The sequence below is a fragment of the Pleurodeles waltl genome, chromosome 10, assembly GCF_031143425.1.
Source record: "Pleurodeles waltl isolate 20211129_DDA chromosome 10, aPleWal1.hap1.20221129, whole genome shotgun sequence".
NCBI classification, from domain to species: domain Eukaryota; kingdom Metazoa; phylum Chordata; class Amphibia; order Caudata; family Salamandridae; genus Pleurodeles; species Pleurodeles waltl.
In genome coordinates, this window is record NC_090449.1 from 611,470,515 (window position 1) to 611,484,941 (window position 14,427).

At 42.3% G+C, this 14,427-nt stretch overlaps 1 protein-coding gene across 2 annotated transcripts in view; it reads left to right on the forward strand.

The window, feature by feature from the left end:
• Window positions 1–14,427, forward strand: part of LOC138261759 (sodium channel protein type 5 subunit alpha-like) — a 957,661-nt gene that overhangs the window by 803,071 nt on the left and 140,163 nt on the right. For both annotated transcript variants that reach the window (XM_069211083.1, XM_069211084.1), the window contains one exon: window positions 8,164–8,337. In XM_069211083.1, coding sequence (XP_069067184.1) covers window positions 8,164–8,337 — 174 coding nt within the window. The remainder of the gene's footprint in view (window positions 1–8,163; window positions 8,338–14,427) is intronic.

A 14,427-nucleotide genomic window follows, 5' to 3' on the forward strand; every position in this document is an offset into this window, starting at 1 on the left:
TGCTTAAGCTCTTGATGAGGAGACGTGTTTTCCAGCTGTCTCACTCAGGTGCTTCCCTCACCATCTTGCACTGTGTTGCTTTTTCACACCCGTGTGCTTCTCTCCTCCCATGCTCTGTTTTTCTCTTGCCCATGTGTTTTTCTCTGTCTGTATAAACACTTTAAACAAAACTATTAGATTGATGTGCAATTTAGCTTTCACTCAAAATTGCCTTTTCCCATACACCAACTTGTAGAGGCATGCCCACGTTTGATATGACTTTTTTTTATGTTTGTGCTACTTGTGAGAAAATATAAGCATCAATTTCTACTGCTGCAATAAAGCACTACAAAAAGATACAGAGCAATATATCACCTCAAGGAAATATGTATTTGGTGATAAATAGCATGCAGCTGCAAATCTGTAATGCCTGAGCCATTTGTGTAATTCACCCTACACATGAGGAACAGTACACAATAAATATGGGGTCTACTCATTAGCAGTGAATGCAAGCAGAGAACCTTACCAAAAAACTTACCTTCCTGTTGTTGATATCATCACCAGTCATTGGCATAATTTAACTTATCACTTTGAAGCTCATGAAATTACTAAATTTAGGGCTTTATTTAGAAGAATCATACGCATTGGCCCAGATGCGTCAGATTTCTTGCGCTGCCCTACGACCCCCTAACGATGGCATGGATGCTCTGTATTTACAATACAAAGCTCCATGGCACACGTTTTCACGGATGTGTCAGAAATTCTGACAAATCTGTTGTCCCTAATCTCAAGCATTGCTGGACTAGCATAAAAAAAATTATGCTACTCCAGCAATGTGAGGAGGCCTCCATAGAGAAAACCCTGCATCAAATTTACACCTGCTGGGAGTGGGGGGTAAAATTCTGACTCCGTAAAGTGACAGAATGACGGAGTGAAATGTTGTAAGAGATATGGCTTTTCCGGTGGGAATGCCTACCCCACATACATTATACCTAGTGCAGGTATAATGTGACCAAGGCTTTGCAAACTCACACATTGGGCCAATGCATTAATTTGTAAATCTGGAGCAATGTAGAGCACTGCCAGCACCACCGCTGCGTCAAAAAGAATTAACACAACAGTGGTGCAATGGCCTTGTAAACGAGGCCCTTAGTGTTATGCAAAATTCACAAATGTTCCTATTACATGGTTTTGCTTAACTTTCACCTGTGGGAGACTCCCTTGCTCTTCAAAAAGCCTCACTGAGAGACAATTTCTGCCCAAAACAGTGTACTGCTGATATCTTGTGTTAATTTTTCTTTACACAAAGTATGGACTCATGACGAAAACACCATATAAGATACCAGCAATCCAAACTTTGTTCTGAAATTGTGATCTTGTGAAATTTCCTTGAAATGTCACTAAATTTACCACAAAAAATGTAATTTCACACTGCCCTACCACATAAATATGTAAATACATTTTTTTATTCAATAATTTTTCTATGTATGTATATATTTATTTCGGGTATTTATATAGTGAAAATCTACCAAAGCAACCACGTGCTATTCTAAGGAAGAGGTAGAGGAGAGAAGCAGAAAGCAGTGAGTTGCAGGAAAGGCTGCAAGCACAACACCCTTAACCAATGTGATTGTGGATTACATATCGAGGTTTTGTACACCATGCCCCGGTAATTGGCCATTTATCAATGGAGCATGTTTTATGTAGTGCTGAGACAACTCTATCAATGTCTGGAAAAAGTGGCACAACAGAGGCTTACAAGTATGCTGTGCTGAAAAGCCGAGGCCGGCAGAGCTTTCTTGCTGAAGTCGAGTTATTGATCTGGACCCCGCTCTTCAAAGTGATGAACAAAACTATTAGCCGAGTCAAGCGAAACATTGATTTGTAAATTGTTTCTGCACAATAACAAGCGTATCTTCAGGGTAGCAGCTGACAAAATGTTTAAACACGGTAGACATGATAACTATTTCAAAGTCTATCAAGACCATACGGCAAAAAGTAACCGATTTTTGCCTGGCCTCCTCCTTTTATCTTCTTCGACTCTGTTATATACACTTCTGGGTTTGGTGTGCTCTATATCTAAATAAATAAATAAACTCGAAGGAGACATCGACTCTCAACATTTATTTATTCTAAACCTGGATTATAAATTAACTCAGCAGTCCCGTCATACAGCAAAAGCTGATCAAGTCGATCACCAGCGTGCAGACAAATGTTTCATACATGTTCCTTTTCTACCTAACGTTGTGGAAGAGGAAGTCCTAGAAGTCCTTGCTTTGCAAAGTTAAAATGATTGATATTATTTGGAGTTCAAAAAGTTACACCTCTGTAATGTTGACATTAATAAAATGGAACCTCCTTTTTAGATGAGTTGCCAGGCAGAATTCCCACTAGCCATGTTTTAGAGTTCAGTGAACAAAATACAGAGATGGCCTGGTTCTCATAAAAACTTGCAAATCTATACCTTCAAATCTATGAGCGTAGTTCACAAAGATGACTTACGCTTGAGTACGTTTACACTTTTGAGTAAGTTTGCTACTTTTGGTAGTTAGAAATTGCACTTTTGTTGTAAATTACACTTTTGTAATAAGACCTACACCACATATGGCCAACCACTGTTACTGCAGCACCCTTCCATAACAAATAATGTAGGTACAGACTAGTTACAAAAGTGTAAGGGGCATATTTATACTCTGTTTGCGCCGGAATTGCGTCGTTTTTTTTTACGCAATTCCGACGCAAAACTAACTCCATATTTATACTTTGGCGTTAGACGCGTCTAGCGCCAAAGTCCATGGAGTTTGTGTCATTTTTTAGCGTGGACACCTACTTTGCGTTAATGAGATGCAAGGTAGGCGTTCCCGTCTAAAAAAGTGACTCCGAGGCATGTGCGCCGTATTTACACTCCCGGGCAAAATTCACGCCCGGGAGTGGGCGGGTCAAAAAAAATGACGTCCAGCCGCTTTTGCGCCGTTTTTTTGCGCCTGGACAAGGCAGGCGTTAAGGGACCTGTGGGCTCGGAAGGAGCCCAGAGGTGCCCTCCCATGCCCCCAGGGACACCCCCTGCCACCCTTGCCCACCCCAGGAGGACACCCAAGGATGGAGGGACCCATCCCAGGGACATTAAGGTAAGTTCAGGTAAGTATATATATATATTTTTTTTTGTGGCATAGGGGGGCCTGATTTGTGCCCCCCTACATGCTACTATGCCCAATGACCATGCCCAGGGGACAGAAGTCCCCTGGGCATGGCCATTGGGCAAGGGGGCATGACTCCTGTCTTTGCTAAGACAGGAGTCATTTCAATGGGGGTTGGGAGTCGAAAAAAATGGCGCAAATCGGGTTGAGGCGATAAATTTGCCTCAGCCTGACTTGCCCCATTTTTTGGCGCCCAAGCTCCATATTCCCCTACGCCGGCGCTGCCTGGTGTACGTCATTTTTTTTCACGCACACCAGGCAGCGCCGGCGGCTAACGCCGGCTAACGTCATTGAATAACGTCATTGAATAAATACGAATAAATTGAATACATTTTTTTGACGCAAAAGTGCGTTAGCGCAGTTTTGCGTCAAAAAGTATAAATATGGCCCTAAGTTACTGCAAATGCACAGTTTGTGAATACCAAAGAGTAGTAAACTTACTCAAAAGTGTAAATTACTACAAAAGTGCACTTTTTGAATAGCACTTAGTAGTAAGTTTTGTAGTAGTACTTCAATAATACAAAATATATTGCAAAGGGAAGTTTGTGAATAAGGCCCTTTGACTTTGCATGGGACCAGATTTACTATTTTCAGTATTAGGTTCCAGAAGTACACCTCAAAACTTGCAACTCTCACAGGTTTCCAGGCATACTTCTGGAAAGCATTTTCATCTGAGCAAATTTTATGGATGAAAGTCCCCGACATGCTGTCCAGCTCTGCCATGCTTCCACCATTCTTTGGTCACTCAAATTCCCCACTTATTTTTTTCTAACAGTTTGAGGTGGCTCCAATTCCAAGGGGCCACAAGAATAAAGATGAATGCTGTTTGTAGTAACCCATTTGGTGCACCCTGAATGGGTAAACCCCAAACTCGTCTGCCCACCCTTTCTTATTTCAGGTGACCTACATCTGTCACCACTGAATCAGTATTATTTTCTAGTGTGTTCCTGGCAACAGGATTAGACTTTAGACTAGGATTTTGTCAAAATTGACTTGTGCTGCACCACCATTCCTGACAGTGATATCTTTAACTGTATGTTGACAGTGGTTAAATCAGTTAAACTGTGTTTTTTATGCTTGCCATCTTGGGACTCAGTGTTGATTTGCAGCTGCCAGCCTTATCAGCCATTGAACTGGGTGAGTTTAATTGTAATGGGAACAAACATAAACACTTAAAAATGTCACTTTTCAAATATTTTTGGGGATAGTTAGCTATTTTTGTTTGTCAAACTTTTGTGAGGTTCTATGGCAAATATCTAATCTTCAAGAAGAAAAGTTTAATTTGTTTCCCACACTTGGTGGAAAATTTGCTTTTTTGTTACAATGTATAAAACAAATATACCTATAAAAAAAAAGTCTGCATATGTTTTCAATCTAGGCTGGGTTAGATTATAGTGAAAAGCAATAGAAAATATATTGCAATGCACCCCAAAAATATCTTTGCATGTTAGAATGCAAACTTAAAATTGTAAACTTTGCAAACTGTACACATTGCAAAAGTTGAGAAATTTGGCAAAAGCTTACTAGTGGTAAAGATATATTTGTGAGGCCCATAATGTAAGCTCCATCTATTGCTGCTCTACTCATCTCAACGACATACCTCAGAAGTTGGACTTTTTTGCTTATGCAGGGTCATCCCCAGTCTTTTTGCCTCCTGCCTCCTATTTTTTCTGACCTGTTGCCATTAGATTTTGAACTCTGAGCCCTTTACCACTGCTAACCAGTGCTCTATGTGTAAATTGTAATGTTGATTGGTTTATCCATGATTGGCATATTTGATTTACTAGTAAGTCCCTAGTAAGGTGCACTAGAGGTGCCAGGGCCTGTAAATCAAATGCTACTAATGGGTCTGCAGCACTGGTTGTGCCACCCACATAGGTAGCTCTGTAATCATGTCTCAGACCTGCCACTGCAGTGTCTGTGTGTGCAGTTTTAACTGTAAATTCGACTTGGCAAGTGTACCCACTTGCCAGGCCTAAACCTTCCCTTTTCTTACATGTCAGACACCCCTAATGTAGGCCCTAGGTAGCCCCAAGGGCAGGGTGCGGTGTATGGTTAAGGTAGGACATATAGTATTGTGGTTTCTATGTCCTGACAGTGAACTATTGTTAAATTTGTTTTTTACTGTTGCAAGGCCTGTCCCTCTCATAGGTTAACCTGGGGGCTACCTTTAAATCTGATTAAAGTGTAGATTCCCTTTTGGAGCAGATGGACATGTGGAGTTTGGGGTCTCTGAGCTCACAATTTAAAAATACATCTTTTAGTAAGATTGATTTTAAGATTCTGTGTTTGAAAATGCCACTTTTAGTACGTGAGCATTTTCTTGCTTATACCATTTCTGTGACTCTGCCTGTTTGTGGATTCCCTGTCTGGGTCAGTTTGACAGTTGGGCTGGTTGCACCTCACACTAGACAGTGACACAAAGGGGGCTGGGGTGTAGCCTGCATATCCTGATGAGCCACCTGTGCTAGGAGGGTAGGGAGGACTGGTCACTCCACCTGAAAGGGCTGTGCCTGCCCTCACACAATGCAGTCTCCAACCCCCTGGTGAGTGTTTGGGGCCTGGTCTGGGCAAGGCAGGATTTCACATTCCAAAGAGACTTTACTTTGAAGTATGCCTACTTCAAAGGAGAAATTGGGTATAAAAAGGGTGCTCAAAACCACAGACTTTAGAAACACTACTGGAACCAAGAGGAACCTCTGCCTGGAGAAGAGCTGAATAGCTGAGGAAGAAGAGCTGCCCTACCTGTGACTGTGCTTTGTGGAGCTATCCTGCAGTTGCTGCTTCTGCCAGAGTAAGAGGGCAAAGACTGGACTTTGTGTGCCTTCCATCTCGAGAAGAAAACTCCAAGGGCTTGATCTAGAGCTTGCCTCCTGTTGTTTGAAGGCTCAGGGACAGCAAAGACTTCTCTCTGCCAGCACCTGGAGTCTCTGGAGAGACTCCTACTCTGCCCTGTGGTGCCCATCCAGTTCCTGGGACCCTGAAAGGAGAAGCTGGCAGCCTAAAGACAAGGAAATCCACGCACAGAGCACCGTGCGGGGAAAAGATTGATGCAAATCCAATCTGCGGCTAAAAAAACGACGCGCCGCCGGCTCCGCAGCTGGGAAACGACTCTCGCAGGAAACGCGACTGGAGAATCGACGCGTGGAGCAGGAGAAACGACGCGCAGCATCGATGACGGAGGCTGGGAGATCACCACCTGCACTGTGGTTTTTTTTGATCATCTTGTGGCTGGATTTCCGACTCCCGTACCGCCGTGCGGAGTTATTTTTGACCCACACCCGCCCGTGCGGGTACATTTTCACGCTAGCAGCGCTAGTGTGTATTTAAAACTACTAAAGACTCTTTTTGCATTTTTTTTTATAACTTGACTTGTGTATTGTGGATTTTTGTCGTTTTGGTCTTGTTTTGTTTAGATAAATATTTCCTATTTTGCTAAACTGGTGTTGTGTCCTTTTGTAGTGTTTTCATAAGTTACTGTGTTAAGCCTACTGCTCTGCCAAGCTGCCAAGGGGGTAAGTAGGGGTTAGCTGAGGGTGATTCTCTTTTACCCTGACTAGAGTGAGGGTCCTTGCTTGAACAGGGGGTAACCTGAAACCAAAGACCCCATTTCTAATATCAGAGATATAGTGAAGGTAATCTAAGAGAGTTATTTCACAATCTATTAAACATATTTCACATCACAATGAATATTGAAGCAGCAAGATTAAGATACCAGTATCAAGCGTACTTTTAAATATATTTTAGAATCTGTGTACCAGGAAGAATCCAAACATTTACCTGGCTTCTCACCATTATTTAGTACAAAAAAATCTCAAATAATTTAATAAAATCATCATACAACCACATGAATATACATGATAAAACACTATAGGACTCTGATATCCAATATTTATTCGTTCAACATTGAATGGGTTTACAAATCAACAAACATCCAAAAGAAGAGTTAGCTGGATGATAGAGGTGTAAATCGGTCTAATCAGATCAGTTACCACATGTGCAATTATTAAAATTCATTTTTTGGTTACTTTTGACTCTAGATATTCATCTACTACACACTGGTGAGCATGTATTGATGTTTTGTGAACACCGCTGTAAAATACCTACTGCAGGACTCCATAATCAAATATCTTTTTAGAACTATCTTCATATCTTCATCTCTACACATTCAAAAAATGACATTCTTGTGTAGTTGTGACGCCAGAAGCCTAACCAAAATGGCATATATGTTGTCATGCTGGGGAAGGCCGCAATTTAGCTTAACGTGACTCAGCTGTGCTATAAACATGGCTTTATACAAAAAACAAATGTACTGGCTTGGATCCTCCTATGTATGTATTTCATGAACATTTTTCTTTCCATAAATATTTGCTACCTGCATTAATTACCATTTAAGAAACATACTGATATTATACACTGCCGTATAATACCCTCGTCAGGACTTCATAATCAAATACCTTTTCAAAACTTTCATATCTCATCTCTGACTTTGCTGTATAGTTGTGACACCAGAAGCTTATCCAAAATACTATGTATGTCATCATGCTGGGTAAGAGCACAATTGAGCCTAATGCGACTCAGCTATGCTATAAACGTGGCTCTATACAAAAAACAAATGTACTGCCTTGGATCCTCCTATACATGTATTTCATGAAACTTTTTCTTTCCATGTACGTTTGTAGGCTGCATTAACTACCATTTGAGAAACATGCTGATATTCACCATGCAGGAATTATTTATATAACAAATTCCTAGATTCATTTCCAATTGGAAATAACAGATTGGTTCCCGTTGGTAGTCATTGCAGTAGACAAAATGGCCTCTCTCTATCCGTGGTCATTGTTAAGTCTATTTTGTGACTTCACTCTGAAAAGTGTGAAAATGGCTATTCCCCGTGTGCTAAGTGATGTTGGACTCATAACAATGAAAGCTCATTATTAGATGGGTCAACTAATCACGGTTTTCTACCTGTTTCCTCTGGTACTAGGCATTTGAGGATATTCACCTTGATGAAAAGAAAAACATCAAGATCATTCTGGAGTACGCTGACAAGGTCTTCACATACGTCTTCGTCCTAGAGATGCTGCTGAAGTGGGTGGCTTATGGTTTCAAGAAGTATTTCACCAATGCTTGGTGCTGGCTTGACTTCCTGATTGTTGATGTAAGTATTTTCCTAGTTTTATGTTTTTTTTCTTCACACTGAGCAAGAGAAAAACCTCAGCCAAACCCAATTTTGCCCTAAGAAGGAAACAATAATTCATGTTTTTAGCTCAGCCTGTCGAAGGTTTTAATTAAAAATAAATGAAATAAAAGGATACCCATACCAGAGAGCAGACCTTGTACTGATGTCTTGGGCTGCTCTGAGAATAGAATTTAGAAATTATCTCAATGGGGAGTGCATTGAAATGCCCAAGACTGGACCTCCAGGGATTGATGCATCAAGTTGAAAACCTAAATGGAAGGAAAACTCTGAACGGTTATATCTTGTAGCTAGAATGCATCATATCAGACAAGTTTAAAAATGGCTGTTTGCACTGGTGAGTCAGTTCAAATCTCAGTGTAAATGTCAGTGCAAAACTGCACAGGCAGCAGTATAACCAACACAGTCTTAGCTCTGCTTAGGTAATTGACTCTGTCAAATTTGTTTTACTCACATAAAGTAGTTATCAATGTTGCTGTTATGAAGGGCAACCTTCTCTCTCAGTAGCTTATTTGTGAAACCTTATAGTTTCTTACAAAAAAGGTATTTAAAAATGATGTATTGCAGGTTGAACAATAATGGTAAGAACTCACAGATTTAATATAATGAAGAGCATAATGTTAGTTTGTAGGAAGAGCAAATTCTCTTAACCTCAGAGATTCAGTGAATATGTGTGCAGTGTAATTCTGTAAAGAGGAACTTGCATTGCATGTTATTGGTATGGCAATCTCCTGTAGTGTCAGTGTACATATTGCATAGTATCAGAACTGAAAATCTTGAAATCTTGCATTGTATCAGTATTGCTGATTTTGCAAAAAGTTAATATTGCAAATCTCGTATAGTGTCTGGATTGCGTATCGCACAAATTGACATCTTAATCCATAGTATCCACTGTCAGTAGGTACTGCATAGTGTTGGAAAAGCCAGTCTTACATAATATCAGAATAGCAGATCTCACATATTACGGTTTCTACTTATTTGTATTGAAGTCGAATGGTTTAACTTATATATTGTCAATATTGAAGGTCTTGCATGTTGTCAGAATTGCATATCTTGGGCATTGTCTTTCTGATCTTGCATAATGTGATGGCCTGCTTTAGAATTTGGTAGGCGGATTACTCAACAAGCGGACAGGTTATTCAACAAACATGATGGAGTAACCCATCCGTAAAACTCTAAATCAAGCCCTCAGGATGGTCAACTTCACATTGTGTCACTTTTGAATGCTGCCGTAGACCCAGTGTGGTAAAGCTACCACTGCGACATTACTGCAAATGTTTCATAGTTTTAAATCAGTCAATCACACTTAGTGCAGTATTTTAGTTCACGTATAGTATGATCTAAATATTTACATTATACATAATGCAACGTCTCCAGTTGTCAGCTTGTGCAAATACTGAATATCCCCCAGTTTGTGATTATTTCTTATCCGGACCAGCATCAAGTCAGCAGATCACATAATTTGTTTGCACAGCAGACCCTGCGTAGTGTCAATATTTCTGAGCTGCATGGTGCCGGCTCTGCAGAGCTCAGTTACTGCCTGTACTGCAGATATTGTACAGTGCCATACCTCTGGATCTCTCTTAGAAGGGTAGCAGGAATTAATAGGCTTCCATTTTTACCATACCAGTAGGACTGCTTTCTAGTTATGTCTACTGAGAATTCAAGATAAAATCTACAGTTACAATTCAAAACAAACAGCCTAAATGAAACATGGGCACTGCTTGAATGAACTTAGCCCAGTCTGCAGTGCTGTGTAATTAGTCAGCGAAGAGAAGATAAGCCATTTTCTATTTCTTATTACTGGTATAGGAGTTTGCTCAAGGTATTTGCCTTGTCATTACACACTACAAAATGACTTCAGATCAGGTTTCTCAAACATTCTGCCTACACCCCAGCAAACTACAACATGTGGGATCAAATGTATTTCACTTCTTTGGGAACATTAGCAAGACTTTGCATGCACAGACCTTTTTTTTTACAGAAAGGAGCAAAACTGCACTGGTATTAACCATGCTCATTCGGAAAATAGCACTGGCCATGTTAATGAGCTCATCCGTTTCTCCGTTTGATAATGAGCAAATTTGCTGGGAGAGTATTGGCTGCATAGCTCTGTCTATGAAACAAATCAATATGGAGCTGAATAATAGAAGTGTCATGTAACCCAATATTTTGCATACACCAAAATATAAACCTCAGCCTTCTATGGAGCATTTTGCAATCTGGTGCCCTCTTGTGTTCATTTATGGTGCACCTTAAGACAAAGCCTCCAATGGCTTTAACTTTAATGTAGCACGGGCAGTACCAAAGAAGCCACCTCTTCATATTATTAAATAAATACCTTTTCAGCAAATTTCAGTGCTTGATTTCTAAATAACACACCTTCATCTGGAAATCAGGAATAGTATTTTATCAAACCACACTGTTAGACTTTTCATCATTGGCGTGGTCTCCCTTAACTTTTTGCCTCTGTTCCCCAGGTTGTTGATGTGTGCTGGACTCTGATTTTATTGTGTTTGTTACTCTGGGCACTTTACCACTGCTAACCAGTGCTAAAGTGCAAGTGCTCCTGTTTAAAATATGTACGTAATTGGTTCTCCATGATTGGCATATTTGTTTTACTGTTAAGTCCCTAGTAAAGTGCACTAGAGGTGCCCAGGGCCTGTAAATCAAATGCTACTAGTGGGCCTGCAGCACTGGTTGTGCCACCCACATAAGTAGCTCTGTAATCATGTCTCAGACCTGCCACTGCAGTGTCTGTGTGTGTATTTTTACACTGTAAATTCGACTTGGCAAGTGTACCCACTTGCAAGGCCTAAACCTTCCCTTTTCTTACATGTAAGGCACCCCTAAGGTAGGCCCTAGGTAGCCCCAAGGGCAGGGTGCAGTGTATGGATAAGGTAGGACATATAGTAATGTGGTTTATATGTCCTGACAGTGAAATACTGCTAAATTCGTTTTTCACTATTGCAAGGACTGTCTCTCTCATAGGATAATATGGGGGCTACCTTTAAATATGATTAAAGCGTAGATTCCCCTAGAGAGTAGATGGACATGTGGAGTTTGGGGTCCCTGAACTCACAATTTAAAAATACATCTTTTAGTAAAGTTGATTTTAAGATTGTGCGTTTGAAAATGCCACTTTTAGAAAGTGAGCATTTTCTTGCTTAAACCATTCTGTGACTCTGCCTTGTTTGTGGATTCCCTGTCTGGGTCAGTTTGACAGTTGGGTTGTTTTTCACCTCACACCAGACAGTGACACAAAGGGAGCTGGGGTGTAACCTGCATTTCCTGATTAGCCATCTCTGCTAGGAGGGAGGGGTGGAGTGGTCACTCTCATCTGAAAGGACTGTGCCTGCCTCTAACAATGCCGGCTCCAACCCCCTGGTGTGTGTCTGAGGCCTTGCCTGGGCAAGGCAGGATTTCACAAGTAGGTGTGAGTCCCCTTTGAAGAAAGGTGACTTCAAAGACTAAAATGGGTATAAGAAGGGCACCCAAATCTACAGACTTCAGAAAACACTTCTGGAATCAAGAGGAACCTCTGCCTGGAGAAGAGCTGTTAGCTGAGGAGGAAGTGCTGCCCTGCCTGTGACTGTGCTTTGTGGAGCTTTTCTGCAGTGCTGCTTCTGCCAGAGTAAGAGGGCAAAGACTGGACTTTGTGTGCCTTCCATCTTGAGAAGAAATCTCCAAGGGCTTGATCTAGAGCTTGCCTCCTGTTGTTTGAAGTCTCAGGGACAGCAAAGACTTCTCTCTGCCAGCACCTGGAGCCTCTGGAGAGACTCCTACTCTGCCCTGTGGTGCCCATCCAGTCCTGGGACCCTGAAAGGAGAAGCTGGCAGCCTAAAGACAAGAAAATCCACGCACAGAGCGCCGTGCGGGGAAAAGATCGACGCAAATCCGATCGGTGGCTGAAAAACGACGCGCCGCCAGCTCCGCGGCTGAGAAACGACGCTCGCAGGAAACGCGACCGAAGAATCGACGCACGGAGCAAGAGAAACGACGCGCAGCATCGCTGACGAAGGCTGGGAGATCGCAACCTGCGCGGCTGGATCGTCAACTCATCGTGCGGCTGGATTTTTGACTCGAGTACCGCCGTGCGGAGTTATTTTCGACGCACGCCCGCCCGTGCGGGGTTATTTTTGACGCACACCAGGTACATTTTCACTCTAGCAGCGCTAGTGTGTTTTTAAAACTACTTAAAGACTCTTTTTGATTTTTAATTATTAACTTGACTTGTGTATGGTGGATTTTTGTCGTTTTGGTCTTGTTTTGTTTAGATAAATATTTCCTATTTTTCTAAACCTGTGTTGTGTCATTTTGTAGTTTTTTCATTGAGTTACTGTGTGTGTTGGTACAAATACTTTACGCCTAGCACTCTGAGGTTAAGCCTACTGCTCTGCCAAGCTACCAAGGGGGTAAGCAGGGGTTAGCTGAGGGTGATTCTCTTTTACCCTGACTAGAGTGAGGGTCTTTGCTTGAACAGGGGGTAACCTGACTGTCAACCAAGATCCCCATTTCTAACATTGGTGATCAGCGGTCGGGATTTGGACTTGTATTTGTTCCTGACATACAGTGATTAAGTGTACACTACTGTTTGAGTTCAGACCACTACGTGACCACATACTACTAGTCTTGTGATTTTTGTTTTTTTCTATTTGGACTGTTTTTGCTCTGCATTCAGTTTCTTTTTTCGCTGATCCGGTGATTGACTTTTCTGGAACTTCATTTGAGAACTTGCTTTTCTGCATTTGGAACTTTGCACTCTTTTAACCTTTTATCATGTCTCTACTTGGAGATGCACCAGTTGAAGCTGTTTTTGACCTGAAGCAATTGGATAGTTATAACAAGGCTCAGCTAAAGCAGTTTTGTAAACATTTTGGTTGTCCCATTAAGAGCTCTTCCAAGAAGGATGAGCTGAAAAAGGCGCTGAGGGCCTGGGTGACAACCAGAAGCACTGGAGGGCACACTGAGGATGAGGAGGATGAGGATGAGGAGAGAGAGCAATCAGTACAGAATGGTATATTGGGGGGGCCTGTTATTCCCAGGGAAGGAGTCTCTAGGGCAAGTAGCAGTGTATCCTCCAAGGGTCTGACACCTGAAGAGTTACAGGACAGACAGGCAGAGAGGGAGTACCAATTGGAGTTGAAAAAGCTCAGTCTAGAGGTGGAACAGAGAAAGCTGGCCATTGAGAAAAGGAAGTTAGCCATGGCTCATGAGCTCAGTTTAAAAGAGATAGATCAGAGGAGTCAGTCCAGTAGAGATGGTGGCAGCAATCCTACAGTGCAGCCTGAGAGAAGGGTACACATCCCAAAATACCTTGTGAGGGATTATAAGAGGGATGATGATATCTGCTTGTGGTTCAAGGGTTATGAGTCAGCTCTCCACATGAACCTGGTCCCTGAAGCTCATTGGGGGGCAGCCCTGTGGAAGCATTTTGAGGCAGAGGGGAGGGACACACTGACAGCCTTAGGGGATGCTCAGGATCTCACCTACCCTGTCATGAAGGAGGCCTTACTTACCAGGTATGGTCTCACCCCTGAGCAGTACAAGGAGAAGTTTAGATCCTACAAGAGAAAGGAATCCCAAACATGGTTGGAATGTGTTGATTCTTTTTGCAGGTCACTGGATGGTTGGGTGAAGGGCAGTAAGGTAAACACGTATGAGGGGCTTTACAATTTAATTGCTTGGGAGCACTTGTACAGTTTATGTTTTCCAGAGCTGCGCCAGCACCTCATTGACAGCAAGCTGACTGACCCCAGGAAGCTTGCACAGGAAGCGGACCGCTGGGAGAGCACCAGGGTCCAAAAGAGGTATGGGGGAGACCACGCCAAGGGTGGGCAGGGTCCCTCTCAGAAGAAAGGGGGGGGTAAGGGCAAACAGGGGGAGTTCTCTAAAGGGCCCCAAACTGATTCCCAGGGTAAGGATTCCCAACCCCCCAGTGAAAAGAAGCCATGGTTGTCCAAAGGGAAGCCAGTGGCAGGTGGTCCCCCACGTAAGTGCTATGCATGTGACCAGGTGGGTCATGTGAGGGGGGACCCCAAATGCCCCAGA